This window comes from Hippichthys cyanospilos, chromosome 16 (genome assembly GCF_059441005.1).
Source record: "Hippichthys cyanospilos isolate Australia breed blue-spotted pipefish chromosome 16, RoL_Hcya_1.0, whole genome shotgun sequence".
Lineage (NCBI taxonomy): Eukaryota > Metazoa > Chordata > Actinopteri > Syngnathiformes > Syngnathidae > Hippichthys > Hippichthys cyanospilos.
Window position 1 is genome coordinate 15,879,090 of NC_142384.1, and position 26,305 is coordinate 15,905,394.

General features: G+C 39.5%; 2 protein-coding genes across 3 annotated transcripts; both read right to left on the minus strand.

Annotated features, from left to right (window-relative positions):
* Positions 1-425: 425 nt before the first annotated feature.
* Positions 426-11,268, minus strand: ilf3b (interleukin enhancer binding factor 3b). 2 transcript variants are annotated; one of them, XM_088436754.1, is made up of 18 exons: positions 11,159-11,267; positions 10,266-10,317; positions 9,970-10,181; positions 9,733-9,907; positions 9,426-9,576; positions 7,771-7,862; positions 6,450-6,545; positions 6,097-6,208; positions 5,915-6,012; positions 5,747-5,855; positions 5,520-5,633; positions 4,775-4,980; positions 4,425-4,586; positions 3,820-4,101; positions 3,614-3,725; positions 3,477-3,521; positions 1,233-1,631; positions 426-1,136 (listed from the first exon to the last, which is right to left on the minus strand). In XM_088436754.1, exons 1-18 carry the CDS (start codon positions 11,194-11,196, stop codon positions 1,012-1,014), a joined length of 2,580 nt encoding a protein of 859 aa, XP_088292880.1. In that variant the 5' UTR covers positions 11,197-11,267; the 3' UTR covers positions 426-1,011. The 2 variants fall into 2 exon arrangements, with proteins under 2 accessions (XP_088292880.1, XP_088292881.1); XM_088436755.1 differs by lacking the exons at positions 426-1,136; positions 1,233-1,631 and adding an exon at positions 1,715-2,339 and having other exon boundaries at positions 11,159-11,268.
* A 547-nt stretch (positions 11,269-11,815) lies between these two features.
* On the minus strand, positions 11,816-15,651 carry LOC148410923 (prostaglandin E2 receptor EP1 subtype-like). Its single transcript, XM_088436756.1, has 3 exons — positions 15,463-15,651; positions 13,397-14,323; positions 11,816-12,602 (listed from the first exon to the last, which is right to left on the minus strand). Exons 2-3 carry the CDS (start codon positions 14,273-14,275, stop codon positions 12,330-12,332), a joined length of 1,152 nt encoding a protein of 383 aa, XP_088292882.1. The 5' UTR covers positions 14,276-14,323; positions 15,463-15,651; the 3' UTR covers positions 11,816-12,329.
* Between the last annotated feature and the right edge of the window lie 10,654 nt (positions 15,652-26,305).

A 26,305-nucleotide genomic window follows, 5' to 3' on the forward strand; every position in this document is an offset into this window, starting at 1 on the left:
GGTGTGTTGCGTAGGGACATATTCACATATATAATTATCGTATTCATATATATATAGTAGACGCTCACAGAACTGTTCTTTTAAAATTGTCATCTTAAATCATTACTTGCAAAAACTGCGTGGAAATTAATGTAGCTAAAACTACACACTGCTAAAATGGAAACACTTATGTTGACGCTCTATTGAGACTAATGAATTGTTATCGTCTTCATATAATAAAAAAAAATCAAATGACTAGTTAGTTTTATATTTTTGCAAAACATCAGACATAAATAGATGACAATTGCGTTTTGCGGTATAGAACATATGGTAAAAATGGAAAAACGTCATGTCAGTATTTGCTTTTAAGTGTAGACCATTGTAACTAATTGTAATGTCTTCATAGAATAATAAATAGATACAGTATACAAAATAAGGAAACCATATTAATCTGAATTGGAAGTTACAGGTTTATTTTTTACTTTTCTTAAATTGTTGCTCAAGACCTCCATTAATGATTGCAATTACCCCCGAAAATTGGGAGTCAAAACTCTGACACAAAAGTTCTAAACAACCTTTATCAATAAAAAGACACGTGGTTTACATACATTGACAAGAAAATTATCCACAAAATCAAAAGGTACTTGAAGCAATAACATGTACTTTCCAGTTCCACCTCCTACTAAAATATAACACCAGTAACATTATTTTTAAAAAGCCAAATATAATAAAACGTAAAGACAAAAATAAACCAAAGGTATCTACAGGTTTGGAATAGTTATAAGCATAGTTGACATGCACGTTAAAAGCAAAGTATGCAACTGTAGAACCCGGTCTCACGAATAAAATCCTTACTGAAAGAGACCAAACACAGCTTTAGCTCAGCTTGAACACAGCCAGTCTAAAATACATCAACAGCACGTAGGAAGTTGAGGAACATGAGTGAGCCGTCGATCACATTCTTCGGAGAAAAGTCGATGCAAAGAAGCAGTAGGAGATTGAAAGCTCATGTTTTGACACGAGCATGGCAATCTATCTAAACTGGTAATTTCCGCTGCCGTCACCCTTATTGTGGCTTCCAGGATTGTGGCAATGTGTGTTGTAACACTGGTCTTCTCCGGAGCCCTGCGAGTTGTAATTGGACTGGTTGTTGAAACCTTCCCAGGGAAAAGCGCAACCGTTAAACTCAAAAGTCAAGAAATTCTTCAGTCGTTTACCTCAAGGCTGCATCGGGTTCGCGATTGCTCACTCACCATCGTAATCGTAGTCCTGGTTTCCTCCGGCACCACCAGTCACCTGGCTCGGGTAAGCGGTGCTGTAAGAGTACCCGCTTGTACCTCCTTGGTGAAAATTCTTCTTTGACTGACCATAGCCCTGGCCATACTGATTATAGTTGCTCGGTCCGGAAGAGTTGCCGGCCTGGTAGTTCCCCGTAGATGCGTTATTCATAAAGTAGCTCCCTGAAGATGAACTATTCGAGGGACCCTGAAAAGGCTTCCCGCCTCTTGGTTTATTTTTGGAGATTTTAGCAGCACCTGTGTTATTGTAGGCCCGGTCGCCATCATAGTATGAACCATACGAGCTTTGTGCCGATCCCTGTGACGTATTGGCCTGAGTACCGCCTCCTCCATTCGCACCACCGCTGTAGTAATCTGAGAAGTAACAGTACGACAAAAGTTTTTAAACATGCAGCTGGCAACGCACAGAAATAAAAAAAACACCTTTTAATACAATATTTCACGATAAAAAGCACATTTATTTAAACAAAAACAAACAAACAAAAAAACAAACAAAGGTACAGAATGGATTTTTTTTGTTAAATCTAGAATCAGTTATGCCATGACTAAATAGTACTTAAAAGGCCAAGTTTAATTCGCAGTCTAAATGCAATCATTGCAAATTTGGAAAACGGTCCAGTGTGATATACAACTGTTGTGTTTGTGAGTCGGCAGTATGGAAACAGAAATAAAAGTGAGTGTCCAAAAGGAAATGTGTAGTTCATCCCCCACTTGTTTCAGTGTATTGTGAATTTTTGCCCACGTTCACAAAAAGGGGCATCTTCTAAATTAATATCCACCCTGTAGACATCCAGATGTTTGATACATCCACACCAGATGGTGAATTATGGTTGCATGTATGCAGAGGCAGATCATCTCGCCCGGGAAAAGTGGACTGACAAAATAGGTTTATCGTTGTTAGAATTCCAGGGTTGCGCTTGTGGAGTTGAAGGGAGTTCTGGCTGCAGCTGGAACACAACTGTGAATATTTGTCTTCTCTACTAAAGTTTTTTTTTTTTTTAAGACTGGGGATGATCTAATTCTGAAACTCTTGGTTGCCATAGAAGTCTGAGACAAAGTCACCTAAAGAGTGAGACAAGGCAGAGAAGGGGGGAAATGTCAATATTAGTTCTGACTACTGGAAATTTGTTCTGCCTTCAAAGCAGCAATCAATTGAATTCATCGGACCAAATTGCATTCAAAGTGGCTTATTTCAAGCTTTTCTTTTTTTTCTTTCAAGATTTCCCTCCTCCTGCCACACTCATGAAGGTCAGTCCCCAGAACGAGCTGCCTAAAATAAGAGGGGCACGGGGGGAGTGTCTTGGAGTACTTATATGTTGTGAAAATAAGGCCTGTGGTTTAAAACAATAGAATTAAGGGAAAAAAAACATTGATCTTGAGATCATTGGAAAAAAAAAAATCACAATGTTAAGACCACAAATTTCTGCTGGTTGATGTGAATGCATCTGACTCAGTAAGTACTGGACACACACAAATAGCAGCCTATAGAAGTGCACCGATTTCCCAGATTGTAAATGGCATTGCAATAATATTTAAAAACAAATAAAAACAAACAAGCTTTCGTATTTCTCCGAGTACAAGTCAAGCCCCCCCCCTCATTTTCAGCCCCCATTACCGCATAACTCTAAACAGACCAATTTTTTGTCCATATATGTTTGAATACCATTAATTTGAATGTGAAATTAGTAATATCATGTACATGGCTTAAAATTAGATACCTCAAATTCGATATAGTATGCATCCGTTTTAGAGCGTTCGCATTGAACATAGCAAAAATGCGCTTTTGTCGAGCGCCGCGTTATTACCTTTGTTGTCAACGAAAACGCTGTATGGATCACTTTTTCTCAGACTTTGACGCATGATGAAAAGAAAAAGACAGATTGACTTGTCTTCTTCAGCCCTTGGATGCATGCTTAAATAAGCCATCATGGATGGGGGGGGGGGGGGGGGGGGGGGGGGGGGGGGGGGACAGCGATGGGCAACGTTCCACGCTCTGATCTCACAACAGTCATCACTTCAGTCAGGAAAGCTTGGGATAATATTCCAAGTAAGATGATCAGCAAATCTTACAAGATCAAAATTTGGTAAATTTCACCCACTGAAGTAGAAAAACGGGGGGGTCCACTTATAAGCGAGGCCGACTTGTACTCGGGAGAAATGCAGTAAGTAAAATCAACAGAAAAAGGCCAGAACACTTACTGTATCCAGACATTGAATTGTTGCCATAACCGTATGTCCCGAAGCCTGTTGTAAAAGACCAAAGGTAAGTTTCAGTCAAAGAGGAAAAATGGTTGAGGCTCTCTATTTCAAGTAAGTTAAAAATAAGGATATTTTACCTCCTTGGCCCCCTCCATTATTGAACCCTCTGCCACGACCTCGCCCTCTTCCTCGGCCCCTGGGCATAGGATTATCACCAGGCGATCCCATCATGCCGTAGCCTTCGTTGTTCTGAATGGCAAATCAACAACAAAATTGCATTCAATTTGCAGTGATTGATAAAAAGTGCAGCAAGAACAGGGATCTTTTTTTTTTTTTTTTTTACCATTGGTGGTCCCTTTTTCTTTTTCGGCATGTCGGTCATAGAACCCTCAGGAAAAAGCTGCTCCAAAGCGGCCAGTGCTGCATGAGCCTTGGCCACTTTCTTGTTGGATCCGGCCCCTTGGAATGTTTGTCCATCAATCTCGACCTCCATGACGAAACGCTTGTCATGGCTACCACCGGTCTCCGAGATGAGTTCATACTTTAAGCCGCGGCGCTTCTCGTTGAGCTCCATCACAGGGTTCTTGCCATGTTTGGTCAGGATTGGACCCTGTTGGCGTGCGGTCTAAGACGAAAAGAATGAGGGAATTTAAGATGGGTTCACACTTCAGGGCTTAATGCTCAAATCAGATTTTTTTTCCCCACGTAAATGTGACCTGTATGTGGACAAGTGTGTGTACGTGAGGATATCATGACATCACAGACAGTGGGCATGCTTAACGTTGACAAAAAATGTGAATGGCCATTCATTCAGAACAAGATCAGCTACCAGATTTAGGACCACATACTCAAGTGGCCTTTTTTAAGAAAACTTAAGTAGACTAAAGTTGTTCTTTTTTCTTAAACACTATTTAGCAAATATGCCCATCTATCAGATGAGTTCTGTACCTCTGCGGGATCAGTAGGCTCAGCGATCACAGGAGCAACTTCAGCATCTGTTACTTCGGTCTTCACATAATGTACCGTGTCTGGTGCTGTAGTTTCTTCAGTTTTTACAGGCTCTGGAGTTTTTATTTCCACTCCTGTGGATAGACCCATGCTTTGCAGCGCCTGAAGTTGTTTAAACAAACACATTGGATTTAAGTACAAAAAATAAATAAATATATGAGTGGAGCTTGTAGTGCCACTTTCTAATGTTCACAATTAAACCTATCATTGTTGCGCTGCCTTACAATTGATGTAAATATTTAGATCAGCCAGTAATCTGATTCATTCATTCATTCATTCATCTGACTCACCTTGACTGCAACGTGTAGCTTTGCAGACCTTTTGGATGGACCGGAAGCCTCAAAAGTCTTGCCATCAACCTCTACAGCCATTGTGAAAACGGGAACATGAACTGGGCCAGTTTGGGATATCAGCTTGTACTGTAGACCAGGCTTCAACTGGTTGAGTCGCATTAAAGCATTCATAGCCTGCGGGGGATCTGACTTATCCTCTGCAGCTGGTAGGCACAGGACAATGATAGATTTAATGTAACATATGCCTAACAAAACTATAAACTCACATCGGAAGTACAAGCAATGTGGGGTCTCAACACAAAACCAGTCAAGTCACATCACCAGTCAAGAATTCAGCCTTATGTATCATATGTATGTATGTATCAACGCAAGATGGCAGGAACAGATTGGAATTGAATACTGATGAAGTTGAGACATCAGTCTCGAATCACCATATGAGGGATTTAAGGCGCTTTGCTTGTCAGCCAAAATAGAAAAATGTGAATATTTTGTCACGGTTGGCATCCGGTACTGTCCAAGTCAAGTTAGTACTGTGTGACTGGGATGGTGGTAAACACTGAATGCAAAGGTTGCCTTCATTAATTTGTCCTCTCGTTTCTGTATTTGTTTAGTGGGGCTCGAAACAAACTTCGAAACAATTTGGCCCGAAACCTTGTGATCATTTGGGCCTCAGCAAGAAAAAAATTAGGAACCCTGCAAAAAAAAAAAAAAAAAAAAAAAAAAAAAAAAAAAGGGAACTTACATTTCTTCAGCAGTTTTTTCTTTTTCTTATTGGGACTCTTGTCTTCAATTCCCTCCTCTTCCTCAATGGGCCGTTTCATTGGTGGTGCATATGCGGTACTGGGTGGGATTTGCACTTATTACATCATTGTGGGGGAAGAATGAAAAAAAAAAAAAAACCATTTAATTTCATCTGTATTTGATTGTATAGAAAAATAAAATAAACTTTTGTGTATCGCAGTCAATTACTTGTATAGTCCATTGGTGGTCCAGGAACTTTTTTGGGTATCTTAGAGGGAAGCGGATCCATTCCAAGCACTTTGTGTAGCTGTCCAAAGGCTGACAGCCTTAAGGCATGCTAAGAAGACAAAGGAAGGGTAAATCTCCCAACGTGGCAAATATGCTGATGATACTTACTTGTGCACTCAATGTGATGTCTTCTCTCTGCTGGGTGTCCAAGTGACCTATAGCATTTGTGGGCTCCTTCTCACATGGATCAGCGATTCCAGCCGCATCTGTAGAATAGAAATATTGGACCACCTTTGACGACGTGAAAACGAGCAAAGTTGTACAATTCGGGTACATGCACACAAACTTACCAGGCATCAGGATTCCTGACGCCAGACATTCAAAGACTCTGCGCAGTGCTTCTCCCGCCATCATAGGCCGGTTTCCTGTGCCAATGGCTTTCTCACAGATTAGCTCCAGTGGCTACACATCATAAACAAAGACATTTCTTAAGAGGCTTAATTACACCGTTCTAACCGCACAATGTTTGCTTAAAACGATCAACACGGCCCAGTTCAGTGAAAACTGAGTTAGAGCTAAACCAATTTGATTTACAATGAACCCCTGCTATATCTTGCCTCATAATTCAAGCCAAAGCTGTATTGCAGCACTTTTAAGACCATTTTTACACAAGAGTACAACAAATGTAGCATAACACTCTCACCCAGCCACTAAGTGGGGTCCATGTTGGGATGTTGGCGCACATGTCTCTCAGAACCCGAATGACAATTACACAGGAGCGCAGGCCGTTGGCTCTGGCCTGAGGAAACAATAAAAGAGGACATGGGGACGACAAGCAAATCAAGTCAAACGGAGTGATGACAGTTGGTGTAAAATAAAAATCCTTAAAAACAAAATTAAGTTTTAAAATGAAGCCACAGACTGTGAGACCTTGGTGTATTCATTGTGGAAATGTTTAAAGGCAAAGTGAAAACAGGTTTAATGACCCTTTCTCAAGTTTGAGTGATGAGTGAACCGACAATGGGATTTATAGATAGCACTGCGATCCAAGCATACAACATTCAAATCACGATCAAGCATCAACAAAGATGATTTCAACATAATCCAAGCTCTGAATTTATGAACCACTTTAAATAAATGAACCGTTTGTGTCTGCTGTCACAAGGTTCTTATTAGTCTGTGGAAATTAAAAACAAAAAAAAAGAAGCCAGTACTCAAGGTGCAATATTCCTGATTGATTTGTGGCACATTGCAACATAAAGAAAGCAGGGAAAGATTAAGCGAAAAAGGCTGCAGTAATAAAGCGTTGACTGTTAAAGGGGCGTAGCATGGCAGTTTTTATAGATTTTAACCATGTTACAATGCTGATTTCTCACCCTAAGCATTCCTTGCTTATTCTGCGCAATATTCTGTTTACAATATTTTGTATATGCAATCACATTTATCTCCATCTGACATCAAAATGTAGATTAAAAAGATAATTCTGAGGGTTAAAATGTGCCATTTATTGCATTTAGAAGAGCAAAACAAAATTTAATTAATCTAAGCCTTTGCGTTTGCATCTTAGAAATGTTACATTCTGTATATAACATATATATTATAGAGTTTATGTACATAGAGTGATCCGCCAACAGAACACACCTTTTCTTTGGGACTTACATTACTTGTTGTATAACTACTAACATTAGCAGTAGAACAATAGAAATATTGCACCCAGATACCTTGTTATTCCCAAATACCCATGTATTTTGCTTACATGTTTGAGGGTCTTTTAAGTTAATTGAACGCTGACAATTAAACCGCCGTGAGCTTAAAAAACAGAACCAAAAAAGCCCCGTGCCTGAACAATAACTCGGGAACATTGCGATGGCATAGATTTTAAGTAATCACTGCAGGAAGTACATACTGTAAGAGCCACGCAAGATAAATACAAACGCCAAATGAAACACGGAAAGACAAAAGAGCATATGAATCATATTTGAAACTACTTCTGTTTTAGAGACAAATAAAGACAAGATCCAAACCTGAAACCACTTAGCGTGGCGAAGAGACGCCAAGGCAGTTATGCATTTCTGCCTGTCCAGAGCATCCGGGGGATCGTTGACTGATAGCGTTTCTATTGGCAGGTGGAATAAGAAGACAAGGTACAGTTTGACCAAGGGGAGTTCTGTCACCCGGCCGGGGGAACACAGGCAGCTTTCCCAAACCACAGGCAGAAGAGGAAAGGGGAGGGGGACTCCTCCAGTGGAGAACCACAAATGCTCTTAACCTCCGAGTTGATATGGTTTAGCACATTACGGCTGGAACAAAATCCACTTGAAACCAACTGGCAAGAGCAATGTGAAATAAGTTGGCATTCGAAAATGTCAACGTGTATGTGGAGGTTGTTTCGCCATGGCAGCATCAGTGTTGTGCTTTTTCTGAGAGGTAGAGCCCCTCCCCTTTGCCTCAATACTGGGTACACTGCACTTTGCCCCTTCCGAGACAGAGAGCGGCCAGTTGGTCAAAGGTCCAGCGTCCCTAAAATTGACAAACTAGAAGGCTTGACAAAGAGAATCAGAATTGGAACCACAGGTACATGTTATCAGGTACACAAAAGGTGGGTATCAAAACAAGTCTGCACTGCAGCAAAATTGATGGCTTACAAAGTCCCAAACTGGGGTTCATCAACGGGGTTGCAGATGAGGTCGTGGTTTAGCGCCTCCTAAAATCTTAACTCTCTTTACCACCAAACACTGATGATTTCGGTCGGACGGTATGCAAGAGTTACAAATGCAAATGCTTGTTGCTAGATTACAATTAAGGATTCTGTAGAGCAGCAGGTCCCCATTAACCACAAAAAAGAGGGAACACTGTCCTCTATTTTATTAAAATTTTAAGAGTGTGTATCATTATTAGTGACACCAGTTTCTGCAGACAACCCCAAAAAGAATCAGATATTTCACAATCCATCTTCTGGAGTTGCCGAATAAAACACCTTTCGAGATAGCATTAAAAATGTAGCTCCAAAGTTAGGATTTTTTTTTTCATCCAAAAATGCCTTTCGCTGATTAGGGGACATTTGACAGAAAAAATATTTCCCAAGAGCTATATCATTGAAAAAAGGTTGAGAACCACTGCTATAAAGAATAGACAAAAACACCAATATGATCCTTCGTGTTGTGTGCGGAATACGTTTTTTCTTGTCCTTATCTGCAACCCTAAGCTCTTCCTGCGGAGAAACGTTGCAGTCAGAAGCAAACCGCTGGGTTAACCAAGCAAGGCCAGTTTCACAATAGCTTGTGCTTCTCATTTTTGCTTCAATGCAAACCGTTCATGAATGATAAAACACATGCAAACGAAGTGGTCTTTTTTGTGTTTGATATAATTCTCAGTAAGCCTTCATTTCTTTAGTGACCTTGACCATAGTGAGAAAAGACAAATCAATGTCTTTAACACTCAGGAACTCTACCTGCCCAATACTATACTGTATATTGGGCCATCAAAAATGTACAATTACATTGCATGGAACTAGGAGATTGTCTACAGAGCTATAAGTATAGCACAGTTTCATTATGTCTTTTTGTCCCCTAGCTCCATTGAAGGCCCAATAAACAATATCTTGTCTACATGGCCTCCCAGCTGGAGATATAGGCGTGCCACAAAAAGAAAAGAAAACTACAGTCTTTTTGGGCCTTACCACCAGCAGCAGCCTTCTCCATCTCCTCGCGAACTAACGGGGAGGTCAAGTGAATGGTGAGTGTGAGAGGGGGCTCCTTTGTGTTCTTGATGACAATGCAGGCATCTTCGATGTGCTGACTCACAAAATACTGATGGTCTTCAGCAACAACCTGCAGGAGATAAAAAGTACAAAACGGTTTTGCTTTTGTGGTTTGATATCAAACTAACGTAAGCTATTGACCCAGCAAGCATATTAGGGTTTTCTGTCATAGTATGTGTGACTTTATGAACAGAGCTTGTTTTAACAAACAAGAGTATGCTCTCACCTTAAGCTGTGTAACCAGGTTGTCAGCCACTTTCTTCAGCAAAGTGGCAGTGGGCTTGTCCTTGCAGAGGAGCACCAGCTCAAGGTCTAGATCTCCTTTCAAAAGAAGACCCTTAGCAACAAGGCCCACCCTCATCACGCCACGAAGTGTACGTGTGACTTGTTCCTTAGGCTCACTGTAAAATGGGAAAAAGTGTGACAGGGTGCAAAAACCTTTCAAAACAAAAAAGTGAATTACCTCTCTTTATCAGCATCGACACCATCACCATCACATTTTTCTTGCTTATCTAGCCAGTCTGAGACAGCCTTGAGGGCTCGTTCCGTGTGGGACACCATGTTTTGCACATTCTCCAGTTCCTCCTGAGAGGGGTAGATGGTGGAATGCTTGGCCATGACATGGCGGTCATCATGCAAGAATACACGCAAGGAACGATGCCGCAATGGAGGGGCCTGTGGGTGAAAATAGGTATAAGAGTGATTAAGGCAACCACAAAAGAAAGATAAGAGTCATTGAGATGAAAAAAAAGTTATTACCATCTTATTATCAGAGATAGTGACACTATTTTGGGAGCTGCGGGTAGGTTGGCTGCAGAGAGTAGGAAAAACAAAGTTAAAACAAACCTTCAACATGTTTTTACAAATTCCTACTCAAAATGAAAAGAAAAAAAGCATTAGTGAACTTTTGTGAGCTTTTGTTTTGCGATGAGGCCAAAATTAATCTTGATAACATTAAGATCGTATTAGCACCTTAACTGCAGAAGACTTAATGGTTGCAAAGACTTTGTGGCTAAGGTGCATGTAAATAATAAATACATCAAAACAATTTCGTCTTAAAAGAACCATTTACAATTCATAGATCTGAAATATTTGGAGTTGTGTTGTATTGTAGTAGCCCACTAGGCACAATGCTGCATCAAACGCCTGATACAATGATTAATTACTAAATAATAAAACAATATTTACATTTACGTCATGCATTGACTACGGGGGGACGACTTTTTAGTGCGAGTCAGTCCCATCCTGAGATTAAAAGGCGACGCCATTTTAATTCAGCACCAGTGATAGCGATGGTGGCTAACGTTAGCTATCACACCCACACACATTAGTTAAGGTGAATAGCTCATTTATTGTCGATGTTCTCACCGAGTCACAATCATGACGAAAACATACACCAATGAAAGCAATACACAATAATCCAAATTAAACCATGCAACACCAAGCATGCACGAGAAAATGGCGACCAAAGGCACGATTATTCAATGAATGTGTTAGCTTAGCCTGCGACGCAGAACATCTATCTTGCGAGCAAATCTGTTCAGTATGATTGAATGAGAATACACTTTACCGGCATTCGCACTTTACTTATATCGTATTTTGTATTCCTTTAATGCAAATATATCGACGTTTATTTTCATCATCTTACTCACCTTAGCGGTTTCCTCTGTGCGCAGTTCCGTTTCAGCATGAAGAGCGTCGTCGATTTGGTTACGCCTGCTATTTTTTCATTGGACGCTGGTAGGTTGATGCTTTTTCTCCAGCCAATTAAAAATAAGCATTTCGTGTGAGCCGGGTGTCGTCATGCACGATCCTCTACGTAATCATGACGTACAAAGAATACGTAGTTTTCGACAAAAGCATCGTTCGTTACGTACACTTGTATTTTTAGACTCAATAGAAAATAGGAAATCTGAATTAAACATATACATTAAAAATACTATAATAATCCCGAAGAGTTAACAAATAGGAAGGCAGAAAAATGAGTATATTACTGAGGGCAAGTTTGAATTCTGTTTGTCCACAGTGTAATTACTACTACAATTTAATGCTCTGGAATTTGACCAGATGAATGATCTCAAAGTAGGAATTTCAAACTAAAAGCATTCAAATTGGTGTTATTTCATCAAGTCTTTAGGTACCTCCATGTAGAAGGGAATTAAGTGTAGAATTACAATATATGAATAAGTCAAATATGCCAACTATGTCATTGCTTCGTAACAACAGTTATGCTTTGTAAAGGAGACCTTTACAATTCTTGCACCCTGAACTTTAAACCATTTCTTGCAGGTCTAACAATTAACAGGACATTTTGATTTCATGCTGTTTATTTTAAGATTTTCACAATAAAAGCACAATCATATTCATGCCACTGAGTACATCAACCAAGCTTACACATCTTCACAATGAGGTAATATCGCCTTGAAGCACTGAATTTAACATGTTTACAATTCACAAACATCATTTTGTTCATTTGCTGTCTGGCTTTATGGAGTAGTCTTCATTTAAAAAAAAAGACGCATTATGAGTCTACATCAACAAATCTCGAATCAGATTTTGTTCTCATAGAGGACAAGCAGCAACGCAAACATTCATTTTGCATTCATAATAAAAAATAAGATTTTTAAAAAAACATTTTAGATCAGGGCCTTTCTCCACTGTAGAGTGCTTATTACACAAAAAAAAAAACCCGAGCAGTCATTATTGGTCATTCCTTTACATTTCAAGGATGTTTTTGTTTCTTCATTGAGCCATTGGTGTCCCAACTTAGAAGAACAGGCCATAGGTTGGTGATAAAATCGCAGATGGTGTGATGTCAGCCCCTTAAACCTTGACATTGTTTTTTTCCGAGTTTTGAAAGGAGCCGACATCCCAGCGCAAAGAGCGAAGCATGCTTCCCTTCAAACTGGCTTGCCTTTTAGTAATCCTGTAGATCTTCTTGAGGATGGCCCGCCGCAGCAGGATGTAAACCCACGGGTCCAAAATCTGGTTACATGTCGCCATCCTCACACCAGTTACCATGAGGGCCCTGTAAGTGTCCCTGTCGGGGCCTATGGTGCCCCTGTAGGACCGGGTGGCTGACATCAGTCCAAAAACCTGTAGACAATTAATGATACAACTTTAGACTTACAGTATCTTGTGCACACAGAATTTGATAACGCTAACATTGTTAGCATAACAGCATGACTGTCCAAAGCAGTTTTGAACATATTCTGAAAACAAGAAAAAAAAAATAGTAATCAACAAACAAGAAGTGCAAAAATATGTCGCTCAGAGCTCAGGAAGTAACCAATCATGGCTCAGCAAATGTCACATGACAAAACCCCATAAAAGAGGTGAGCGTGCTTAGCCATAACCTGAGCACTGAGCAGTGATGTGATGAAATACATTTTCCAAGATATTAGTTGTACATGAACAATAATGAAGTTATCAAATTATTGATAGTTAAAATATAATTTTTATATTGCTGCAAATGTTTTTAAGTTCTCCTGTAAAGATTTGAGTGCTGAATAAAGGATGACTATCATTCTATCATTGTATTTTTATTGTCAGGCTTTTTAGATGAGCCATAAGAAGAGTTCATGAAGATAAAGCCTCTTGGGTATAATAATGATGTCAGCGATTCCCAAACACCGTAACAGGCAATTAGCGTACACCGAAAGATTATTAGGTAAAGTGGGAAACAAAAATCTATATTTAACAAAAATAATCTCCCTTTCATTGTGAAGATGAACGTGGCAGGCGGAAAACATGTTCTTCTACGAAACCTGAGTAAATTTAGATAAGGTCATTATTACAACAAAAAGCTACAATGAGAGATATTTTCGCAATATAAAATATATGGCTTGGTTCACTCAATTGTCCACCTTTCAGAAGTGGCTACAACTCACCAGCAGAGGGCTCCAGCAGATGCACGAGGCTACCATGATGCCCACCAGCTGGACCACCATCTCGGTATCGTGGGATCTGGCCGAGCTTCGCTGAGAGCTGGACTTCTTCTTCAGCCTTGCTCTCAATAGTGTGATCCCGCTGATGGTGTTGCACACAAAAGCCACAGCCAAAGAGCTCAATGCCAATCCGGAAAACAGAGTCACAAAGGCCAGATCTGTAGCTTGAGTGCCTTCCATCACCCTGATAAAGCACCACGTGCCGGGGTACTGATACGTGTAGGCTCCCAAGCTGAAAAACGGCAGCAGTGCGACACATAACGCCAACAGCCAGATGAGAGCCAGCGCCATCTTCGTCCGGGCGTTTGTGACCAAACGAGCATGCAGCAAAGGCCTGGAGACACCCAAGCATCGCTCTGCGGCCATTGCGCATCCGAGGAAGAGGGGGCACAAGCCAAAGAACACCATAAAACACCCCAAGAATAAACAGGGGACGTCCGGATCAGTTATGAGATCTTCTCGAAAGCTAGAGGGAGGCTGAGCCGATGTTGCGATCCCGACTGAGTATCTTCTCAGTACCAAAGCTCCATTGATGACATGCCCAGCCAGATCCGTCGCCACCAGAGAGCTGGCAAAGAGAAGAAAGGTGGCCTTTGACCTCCTGCGAAAGCGGTTGTAGGCTTTGGCAAGGATGATAAGCGCTACGACGTTGAATACAATTCCGAGCGTCATGGTGATGCCGGCAGCTGTGGGGTTCGTTTTTGGACGGGTGGCATTAAAGAATACGGGTGCCACTTCTGGTCTCTGTACAACTGCGCTGTTATTGGGGGGGGGCAGGGAGGCAAAAATGCCTGAGGAGTTGTGGCGCTCTATTGCCAACATTGCTGCTGATCTTCAAGTCTGATGGAGTTCTCTTCGGCTGAGAGAGTCCTGTGAGCAAAAAAAAAAAAAAAAAACAGGATTAGCACGCTGAAAGGATTCATACAGTAGCACTCAGTACACGATGCCTGTCACTCAGGTTAAACTTTTTCGGTGTTGAAAAAAAATGGTTCAGGCAAATAACATTAGGAATAGCAGGACTCTACTATTTTTGCATTTTGAATGGGGTGGAGCATTTATTCGTTCAAATTTGATTGAATGTAGATTTTTATCCAAATTTGCACCACAATATTGTTTATGTTTTCATTCTAAAGACTGCCAATCAAAACAATACATCTAGAATTTACAAAAAAATATAGGAAGCTATTTCCTTGACAACAAACTTCTAATATGTGGCCGCATTTAAATATGGTGTGGTACTGTTTGTGATATTTGAATTATGCAGTGAAATCCAACATGGGGCGTTCATTTTACTACTTGATTGACTCAAAATTATATCATAGTTGCTCAGTTGGGGGATGCAGAGGAAATATCAAAAAAAAATTTAACTTGACTTTCTCTTCAATTAGATACAAGTTACTTTAGTTTTAATGAAGCTTCTTAAGACATGCTGATGACACTGAGAGCTGACTGCGCTTTTTGTTTAAAAAAAATCAGTTTAGATTTTGTTTTTGATGTCAGTATTTTCTCATTTACTCAAAATTAATACCGGCTCAAAATATTGTTTCCTGTTTGATCACTAATAATTGGTATTGGCCCTGAAACATTGGTGTGGTTCTGAAACTGACACACTAAGCTTCATTTTGTCTCCCATTATACCAACATTGTAGTCTTCCGAACATGTCCTGACAGTTGACAGCTTTTGCTTTCTTGGGAGAGGAGTGATTGCATTCATAGACTCATTTTAATAGGCCAGTTTTCCAATTACGTCAAAAAGTGAGCGGATCAAAACAAGGCAGGAATGTTTGAGGCCATTGAAATTTGCAAGTAAAGGAGAATAATGTGAAATTAAATGCATTGTTACAGCCGCATCATCAGTCACGCCTTTCCAGTCACTATAAACAGACTGTATTTTTTGTAACTTTAACCTTATATGTTAACGTTGTAATCTTTTGGTCGTGTATGTTGTTTTACATTAATGACATGTGTATTACATTCCATTGAAAAACATTAAAATAAAGTTTCCCTACCTTTAAGTTGGGAAATCCATAACATCCGAGACTGCCTTCACGTTGACAGTGATTCATTGTCCTTATCAAAAAAGTAACTACTGTATTTTGGATTGCGTCCTCTCCAGATATCGTCTTTGTTAATTCCTCACATTGTGGCCCCTTGCGGATGCCTGTTGGAGCAAGCAGCCTCCCAGTGACATTGCGCAAGCTTGTCCGCTGTCGATTGACTGAGGCTGGCTGCTTTTATATGTGGGAAGTGCAGCAAGCCAACATCACCTCTGGGTGTCTCACTTGGAGGGAAAACAAGTGACGTTCTTGCAGGGGGGGGGGGGGGGGGGGGGGGCAGCAGACCCTTTGGACCATATGACGCCACCTAATCAGATACGTCAGATGAACACTTCAGTCGCTCCATTGAATTCCAGCATAGCCCAGCATACTTGGCATGTGTGCATTCACTGTGCATACTGTTCAAGGATTTTCTCAGGTTTTCTCCTATCTTCCAAAGAACGCATAGTTCACCTGAAGACTTAGTTGATTCTGAGTACGCTACAGTATTTAATTATTGCTTGTTTATGCAGTATGTAAACCGCGACTGAATAGTCACCATTTTAGAATGTACGCTTAAAAAATGGGTCGACTTAACATGGTATAAACAGTTCGGTGTATCTTTAGCCCAAGCCGCATCAAATACTTGCTTTTACGATGCTTACCTTTGCCAAAGACAACTCCTGATAATTCCGAGGAAGAAAAGCACCCCCTTTGTTGTCTGTTCTAGCCGAACAACCACAAGAGCTTTGTGAACAGGTTTTCATCCACACACGACTTTTTTTTTCCACTTTCATCGCAAGTACCTCTACAGTGGTCTGCGGTGACCGTAATTCAGAATAATAATGAACTTCCCATAGAGGTCGGCCAGACCACAGCTGCTCATGATGTTGAGGACATCATGATCTAATGTGCTCAACAAAGGAGATTTTTGTGAAACACTTCACATGAAACAGAGAGAGAAAAAATGTTTTTGTTTTTTTTTGCACACCAATATGAGAGGTCCTGCTACTGATCCTTCGTTTTAATTAAGTTGTCAACTTGGCTCCTGTGTACAGTACACACAATACGGCTCTTGTTTTACAAACTCATGGAAGAAAAAAAACGGGATGAACTTTTAGCAAGTTTTGTAAATTGGCTCTTGAGGGGATCATTCTAGGATTTTACTGTACATCTGAAAAACACAGCATGCATTCATGAACACACATCATAAAGGACCAAGTTATGGGGACACCATACTTCAAACCACATCAAGAAAGTTTCCAAAGACTTGTGATTCTATTTTATCTTTCTATTGAGCATGACACAAAAAATGATAAAAGTAAGGTTAGAATTTTGGCTTATTGCTTAGTTTGTGTTTTGGCATGTTTAACCACCAACCACATATTCTGCGCTCTTGCACCGGCCCCACCTGTACGGATGAAAACGGCTTGAAGTTAGCTTACGACGAAAGGAACGAGACAGGACCAATTCGCAAAAACTACACACTGACTTTATCCGCGTCTTTTTGTTTCGTTTTGGATCCGCAGCTGAGGAGGAGAGATTTTGCACCGAGTCGGCCAAGTAAACAGTTTCATTTATTCGCTACAACGTTTCACTGTAGAAATGCTAAGGTCGCCAACATGTGGGTTTGGGAACAAATTGCTGGAGAATTAGCGTCAGTAGAAAATAAATGACCCACGGGGGGAACTATGAATACTGGGTTCCCACAGGGACTGATTTGATAGAAGGAACGATGCTGCTTTGCATTTTAATGTCAGTAGAACGCCTGGTTTTGGCCCTGTTATTTATGCAGTTGTAGTCTTAATCAGCCGTGAACCTGATGAGGACGAGCGGCCATTATGATGGATGCATGCATGTTTTGTGGCCCGGCGCTTGCAAGGGGGCGTGGCGGCTACACGGTAAGAGCAACTGAGCTGTTTTACTTCCTGGTTAGAAAGATCAGGACCGTAAAACTCGTTTTGAAGAAGAAATTAAGTTGCCCATATGCAAAACATCATTTATATGCACATATTACACTAGAAAGCACTTGATTATTTGGGCAGTTAGACCTTGCATGAGCTGGAATTAAAACTCTTGATGCAAAAAAAAGAAGAGGAGAATGTCATGAAGAGAAGTAGCACAAGAGAAAATTCTCCTGAAAGGAAAAAGTATTTGGCCAGGAAGGCAGGAAGCCAGTTCTGCAAAAAAAAAAAAAAAAACACATACTATAAAAGAGGAAAAGTTGTGTGTTATGGCTCTTTTTTTTTCTCCCGGACTTTACCGTAATCACAGCTAAAAGCAAAAAAAATAAAGCTGTGTTTTACAGCTATATTTGGAAGCAGATTTATAAAAATACACACTGTCCCCAGAGAGGGCCTTTCCCAAATTTGTGTGTGACGTTGAGTAACTGTTGCTAGTTTTAACTTAATGTCTTTGGGATGCTACTATCTTTTTCATTTAATTAACATTTTGTTTCATCTCATAATCAGAAACATGATAACATCAAATTTAACATCATGATAACAGTTTAATAAGCTGTTAATTAATAGACTGCCAAGGCTGAACTATACTTTTGATGACCGAGATTATTCACACTTTCGATATATGGCAAAATATGTGAAGAAACGCAGATAAATGCAGACAAAATTTTAAAAGAAAATTTCCCGGATCTGCTGTGGGGGATGGGTTTTTTATGGTTGGTATAGGAAAGCTTGTCAGAGTTGATGGGAAGCTTGACGCAACCAAATATAGCCTGAGGTTGAAAAAAAGTCTCTTGGACGCTGTAAAAGATTTGACTTTGACCCTTTTTTTTTTTTTTTTGCAAAGAGGAATGGGCAAACATTTCCGTGTCTATGTTTTTGGCAGAAACATAAAACCGCCAATGCGGAATATCTTTTCCAGAATTCTATTTGCCTAAAATTTTGAAAACAATCTAACATTTCCATTCAGTTTCAGACATTTCACACTCTGAAATGGACAACGATTGGCTATTATTGTGCTTGAAATAACTTGATAGGCATAGAGTGATATGACTTCTTTGCAAGGAGCTTGCTTACCACAGAAGCAGCTCAAGTTAAGCCTACCACATAAATGCAAAGTAGCGAGCTGTTTTTTTTTAATAAATGAAAAACTTGAAATGTTTTGTGATTATTAGAAATGTTAATGTTTTATGTCAGTAGTGATGCTGTACTTTTACTGTTTTGGACCGTATTAAAAAATACAAAAAAATTTGAAGTTGTAGTTTTAAAGTTACATATATATATAACCGTCATTTTATTGGTCCAGCCCACTTGTAAATAGATTTTCTTCCATAAAGGCCACAGGATAAAAAAAAAGTTTGACACCTCAGAAAAAAAAAACCCAAGTGCAGCACATGATAACCATACATCTTCTTGTGACATTAATTTAATTTAAAATCATGGTCTTTAGTGCTGTTATTCTCCTCTACTATCCGTAAAATTTGGACCTTGTATCCTCGCAATATCAAGTTCCTGCCAACAGAGAAAGCTCATCGAAATACTCGACTCTCCCTCTGATCAGCTTTCATTCAATCAAATCTTCAAGCATGCTCTGCTGTTGAGTTTGGAAGCCAAGATCTTGCAACACCAACTTTTCTAGAAAGCAGATGTCTTAAGAATGGACCTAACCAAACTACCTCATCTCCATAGCTTCTCTCGCTAAATTACAGACCAAACCAATGTTCAAACTCTGTGTCCGACAGTATAAATTGCCCGCAAACGCAAGTCAGGGAACTGTTAAAACATCCGTGCTTTCATAATAGAGCTCTGTCACATTTACTACCAGCCATAGAAGCTTTTTCTCTTAAACGTGGGTGGCGGGGATTCCAAAAACTGTTACAATGAACAGGATAGACTGAGATGAGTGTGTGATAAAAACCCAATACAAAAAAAAACTGCAATATGGTATTGTGTAATTTGTTACAAAGAAAAATAAAAGCAAATGAAATTGTCTCTGCGGCCCTTCACCTTTTTTGTTTTTTAAGCTGGAGACATCTAGTTCTAGCCCTCACTGCAACGGTGATTAAATATACATGACCACTGGCCCAGTTGTACATCAAATTTGTTGACCAGTGGCTCTTTTTTATGAGATAGGACTGTCCCTTCAAAACAGTGATTTCAGCAAGACAAAAGAAAATAAAAAAAACTTCTTCAAGTGTTCTATAATTGTCCATCCTTGGGACACTTTGTCACAGAAGCAACGAAGACACCTAGTAATGCTTTCGAAAATAAAAAAGTGAAAACTTGTGTTTTCTTGAAAACAACCCTCCAACTATCAAACCATAAATACTTCTGCAAAAACTGTCTTACTCAAACTTATTCTCTAAAATTGCAAACGTTAACAGCTTAAAAAGACTCCAAAGTTAGGATACACGTTATAATTCAAAAACAATTATTCACTAGTGTTACCAAATACCAAGATCAATATGGCTTTTCACTTTTACAACAATATACAGTTGTGAAAGTGAGACTATAGCACAGAACTATTTTTTTTCATCACAAATCAGTCCAAACCAAAAGATGTACATTTATGGTCATACCAAAAATGTTAATTCCAGGAAACTAAAACGTGAATACATATATCTTTTATCATCAATGTTGATAGTGGCTTGAACCGCTGCTGTGGTTTTCTGCACGTACGTGGCGTGACATGCACTGAGAATACTGAAGATGAAAGCTCTTGATGAGGCACGCAGGGAATTAGTTGATTTCAACACTTGGGATCTTCACAAAGACCTTGAAAGGACAAGTCAACCACAGCTTCCTCACATACATGAGAATTTACAGCACGCAACATAAACACATACCTCAAGAACTACAAAAATATCCTTCTGCAGCTGGAGGATGTTTTCCCTCTGTGGGACAAGTCTCCTGTTATAATTAAATCCTTCGAAAATTGGAGTTGTAGCAATAAACATTAAAATAGAATTGATCAATATTTGCTTTTCATACATGAGCCATTTTCCACATCAAAAATATTCATGTTTATTTTGTTGGCTCAATGTACTGTACAGTACTCACAAAAGACATTATTATTTATTATCACTATTCTGTCAATGAACTTTTTTTTTTATCTCTAAGATTATCCATTTTAGAGACATACATCTGCAAATTCAAGAGCTAAGTATCATCATCTTTTCAAATTTAAACCTCCAACAGAAACTGTATTCCTCTTATGTTTATAAAAGAAAAGCTCTGTGATCATCAGTCCAGGATGACGCTTTGCTGTTGTCACGATGTATAGCAAACGGATGAATGTTTCTTACAGGCATGACCAAATTTGGTGTGTCACACATTGAAAAAACCGAACCATGTGATCTGCGTTCTGCTTTGCATCACTCATGCGTGACCTGTTCTGATATGATCTCCACTTCTTCAGGAAGCGCTGCAGAATTTAGGCTGTTTACATTATCTTTCCTGTCTTTTATTTAATCCAGGTAATGGCTCAGGATTCAACAGGGAAGACCTCTTGTTATCCAGTTGCTGTTAAGTAAGTCAAATTCAAAAATACATCAAGGATAATAATGTTTTTGTTAGTACTTGCCCCACTTTACAGAGCACAGAATTACACTACACAGTTTTCTAAAATAAAGTGCTGCTGTCCGATGAATGTCATAAAAAAGCAATACAATAGCTAACTAAAAACACAGTACAGCATAAAACATGCTATATTTTAACATGACGTTCTACAACTACAAGTAAACAGAGACGACGTCAGACAGCTCATACCCTTTCCAAGGAGCATACTGTACTGCGACATTAATGAGAAAATCCTTGGCTCATACATACGCCTTCACTAAACTGGAAATCAACCCGGAGGTTTTATTGCATACTTAATACTGACAAGAAAAACACGTTTTGGCTTCAAATTGCTTGTGAAAGTGAAAAAAGACCTTCCCGACCTTTTAGAATTCGTCAACAGAAAGAAAATGTGTCCAGTGCTATTTAGTGTATTTCCTTTACGTTCAGTATTTCCATATGGCGTGTCACTTTCTGTAACCGAGCAGGATCTCAAAGCCAACAGGAAAACAAAATTGCAAAAATATGTGTGCTGTAAGAAAAGAAGGCGTAAGTCTCATCAGAGCAGCTGTTGCATAATTTAAGATTAATAGTAAAAATTAGCTATGCTCAATGAACGTTTTTCCAGTCAACAAATTTTGTTCACAGCATGTCAGTGGTAGTAAGGGAGATGCGAGGTATCACTGCACTTCTGACCATAGCTGCGTCCAAAGCATGATCAAGAAACACAAACCAGTCATGGTTAAGTGTGACTTTTCCACTGTTGGAGTGAACCATTTATTCGTAAAGAAATATGTTAAGAGTGCACCTTGCGCTAAACCTCAGCCAATATTTTGTCCGGCACTTCAACACGTTGAATAGTCAAAGCATTTCCACAGAAATGCACTTATGGCAGACCCTGTACATACACAGGATCAGCAGTCCATATCTTGTTTTGACCAAACATCAACTCTGAGCCCAGAATCTGTGTCGTCATCAAATTTAGAGTACAGAGTTGTGATAGAGAGCTGCTTGTTTGCTGTTTGCCTACATATTACACTCTAAAAAGAAACTGTGTGAGCATGTGTGTGTGGGGTGGAGGGTATGAAAGAGAGGCAGTGAGAAAGATAGAGAGAAAAAGAGTGTGAGAGAGTATGAGCGAGAAAGAGAGAGGTAGAGAGAGAGCAAGAAAGAACGAAGATAGAATGAGAGAGACAGAGAGAAAGAAAGTGTTTGAGAGAGTAAGAGGGAAGGAGAGAGTGAGAGAGAGTAAAAATGAAAGAGAGAACGAGATATAGACGGAGAGATAAAGAACATGTGCGAGCAAGTTAGAGAGAGAGTGAGAGAGAGAGAGCAAGAGAGAGAGTTAGAGAGCAAGAAAGAAAGAGAGGGGAGAGAATGAGAGCGACAGAGAGAAAGAAAGTGGGTGAGAGTGAGAGAGTAAAAAGAAAGAGAGAGAACAAGATATAGAAAAAGAGATTAATAATGTGTGTGAGCAAATTAGAGAGAGAGGGAGAGAGCGAGAGAGCAAGAATGAGAGAAAAAGAGACAGAGAAAGAAGAAAAAGTGAGATAGACAGAGGGATAAAGAAACAGAATGTGAGAGAGGGAGTACGAGAGATAGCAAAACTCGATACACACAAGTAAACTACAAGTTTCATTTCTGGGTCTCATTCAATAAGGAATACTAATACTATTAAGGATTTATCCATCCTGAATTTTACTTTGAGCAACAAGTCATAGCACAGATGAGTGGTCACCATGGCCGCCATTTTCCTGTGTTTTCTTGAGCACTTACTGTATAGGAACGCAGATTTTTTCGATACCAGTGTCAAGAAAATCACATCCACGTAATTTTCACGATTTTTTTAAACGACAAAACGAACCGTATCGTATTGAATCTACAGTATGTCGGCCAATACTGTAACCTTTCGAGTAAGGATTGGGTTCACGCCGAGTCAAAGGTGTTTATCAGCAGCCGCACAGACAGCATGTGTCAGTTTTGTTGTGGTTCAAGTGAATGGCCAAACAGACTTTAGGAGAAAACTATTTTTTGGACCTCAGGGAGATAATTCTGCAAAGTGCCTTAGATACAGAAGCCAAAAACATGGACGAGTGCATTCCTCGCTTTGATAAGATCACTTGTGTTTTTCCTTTTGGCTAGCTTACAAGTTTGAATGTCAGTAGGGAAAATATCTGCTTGCAAATGTACCACTCAGCAAGACTATTGCATTTTGTACATTTAAACATAAAAAGAATAGAATCAAAAGTGTTCATTGTCACATGCAGTTTAACACTGATTACAGCATTACTACTGTATGTAGTTTACAAAAAATGTTTACTCGTTACCTGTCGGGGCAACAAATATGCCGCAGAGTGTGCCAAGATTTTCTCATTGCTTAATTTCACCTCCTGGTCACTAACTATCTAATAATTGTTGATGAAAAGTCAAAAAGGCAAGGTTGAATCGTTACGTGTCCAAAACAGGCATTAGAACAAATCTTTGCGGAGAAGGAGATGAAATGCCGGAAAGAAAGTTCAAGATGACTCACGCAGTGATCTCAGTTATATGTGGACACAGGGCTCACGCTTAAAACTATTTATAACTGATGACATACCGACAGAGATTGTGCTTTTTTTTTTTTTTATGTAACCAAATAGTTCAATAATATTTTTTTGGGAAACATTCCGCATCACCACAAGCCATTATTTTGATAAAAGGATGTGCATCTCTCCGATAAAAGACAGTTCCATATCTGTCTTGATGCATGCCATGTAATGCCATTTTCGGGACGTTTATTCGAAGGAGGAATGATTCAATTTGAGTTTGTGGGATCTATGATTCAATTAAAAAGGGAACATCCAAATCTGGTGTTTGTTGGGAATATGATTTTTTTACAATGACAAATATCTGTGCTTTTGAGTATAAATCTTTTCCTTCGGTAAAATGGTATGTTTTTTATGTACGGTAACAGCTTTGGAGGTTTTCACACATTATTCACATGACGGCAAACATTCACAGTGAGTCAGAGTTACAAGAAAGCCATTCAAGCTTTGCAGCATTTTGTGGAATGAGTGACATTAACCGTCATTAGAGCCATTAAAAAGTTGGAACGTGTGGCACTACTGTGTTTCCCGTTGCAGGAATTAACATTCTGGGATCGTTATAGTGGTCGTCGTTATTACCTCAGCGAAACGGCGAACGCACCAATACCTTTGAGTTATGTTCCAACTAAAGCCACTGCCGGGAGGCGACTTTTGCAACCTACATTTGAACACAAAATTTTCCACTTTGTCAAAAAGGCTCAGTATGTTTTTGAGCTCCGCAAATGACCACACAACATACAAATGTGACTCAAAAGGTAAATCAAGCATGTTTGAGATTTTAATGGAGCGTTTGGTGGAGAGGCTGAACGTTTGTCTTTTTATTCGAGTATAGGAGTTGAAGGACTACTTTGTAAGAGCATTTTTTGTTGTTTTGTGTGTCCAGGAAGTACCAACATTTGGCTTGTTTCCCAATCTATTGTATACCTTTTATGCATTTATAAAGTCACTCTCCTCAATCCATTAGATGCAACATCCTGTTTAATGGAAGCTGCTCCGTCTGAGAGCAAAGGGCAATGTGCTCCCATTATGAATATTTACTTCTCATTAGGTACGATATTAAGATCAAAAGCAAAACGCCAAATTATCATTTTTTTCAGCCTTTCATTCGGACTTTTAAGTTCATTCATTTAGTTTTCTGGAGGTTTATGGTTTCCCCCATCAACATACTTCATTAGTGGTTACACTTGATAATCCATTACTTATCGTGAAAGGTTGGAAAGTCTCCTTTCGCTTACGGTAAATCGTTTATGGGCTACATATCAGCCCACTCACATGCTGTTGGAGCCTACAATGATAAATGACGTTTTCGCAAGCAGATCGCGGATAGATTCTTTGGCCATTTCTGTTCAGTGTCTCATTCCCTACTGAGTCAGAGAGACAACAGAAAAAAAATATAGACAAATGATAAAGCTAAAGCACCAAGGAAGTCCTAAAAATAAGGTTCCTCAGAAGAAAACTGCCATTAATTCAATACTGGCTGCTATCAACTTGGAAAGGAAGAAGCTCGGCGGTAATGGAAAGGGAACTAAGCTTTAATTCTTGTGTTCGAAAACACAGTCCATTCAAACCATGGAAAAAACAGAAGAAAAACATCACCAAATGTGTACAGCCTAAACTCAGTTCACTGTTTAACACTGAAAATGAGACAGATGCTTTCTTTCCCCAACTACACTGCCTTCTTCTTGGGTGGTTCAAGCTAACAATAGTTTTACTAGATACGCCCGCGTGACAGCAGGATTGAATCTTCTTGTTTTACTTCATCTCCAAATTAGCAGCTTCGAAGATCCAACATCGAGAAGGAAATATGAGTCCATCAAGATGAAGGAAGTTCTGAAGATCCAGAGGATGATTAACCTCAATTTTTGCTCCTTCATTTATTGAAGTTGCCTTTAAACAAACAAAATTATTAAATAAACTAGGAAATGAAATTCATAAGTGAAGGTTGAATAATTATTTCTTTTCCAACACCCGCCTAGTACATCCAGTGAGGTCTGATAAAACAATAATTTACTGCCTGTAGGTTATCCAATCAGAGAATTTTCTGTAGTGTAAACAATTTGAATAACTCGTTTGGTTGTGTTGGGATTCAAATCATCACAATCAGGAAACTGCATGGTTCTAAAAATGACCTGCTTGGTCCTGATAAGAGATCCTCTTATGAATTAAAGAATTTTCAAACAGCTTGTCCTTTTTCTTCTCGTGTACGTGATCATCCAGCTTTCTGTATTGAGATGAATAATAATCGTCACAGGTACTGTATTATTGCACAATCCTCACGATGTACAATGCAATACCTTAAAATAAGTGTTAATACAAAAAATATTCTTGGAGCTGTAGTAAGCAGTGATATGAAACACATTAGCGAGTGTAATAGAGCAATTTTATTGCCTGTGAGTGACCTTGCTGAGGCATTATTACATGCCCAGGACTTGAGCTGTTTATACATTAGGTTTTATGACTGTTTACTCAGGCTCTGCCAATGCCTGCAGACTTAAACGAGTGCTCATATTTCACATTTAGTGGTTTCACAAAAGTTGCTTTAAGAGCACAAATCAACGTTCCTTCATAATTGCACTGTCATTCCTTCAACACAGACGATATGGAAGATACGATGCTTCTTTTAAAGCACGTCTCTTTGCTTGTGTTCCCAAAGGTGTTTGCATAGCAGTGGGAAGAGAGTAAAACATCTGCAGCTGCAGCTGGAGCCGCGTG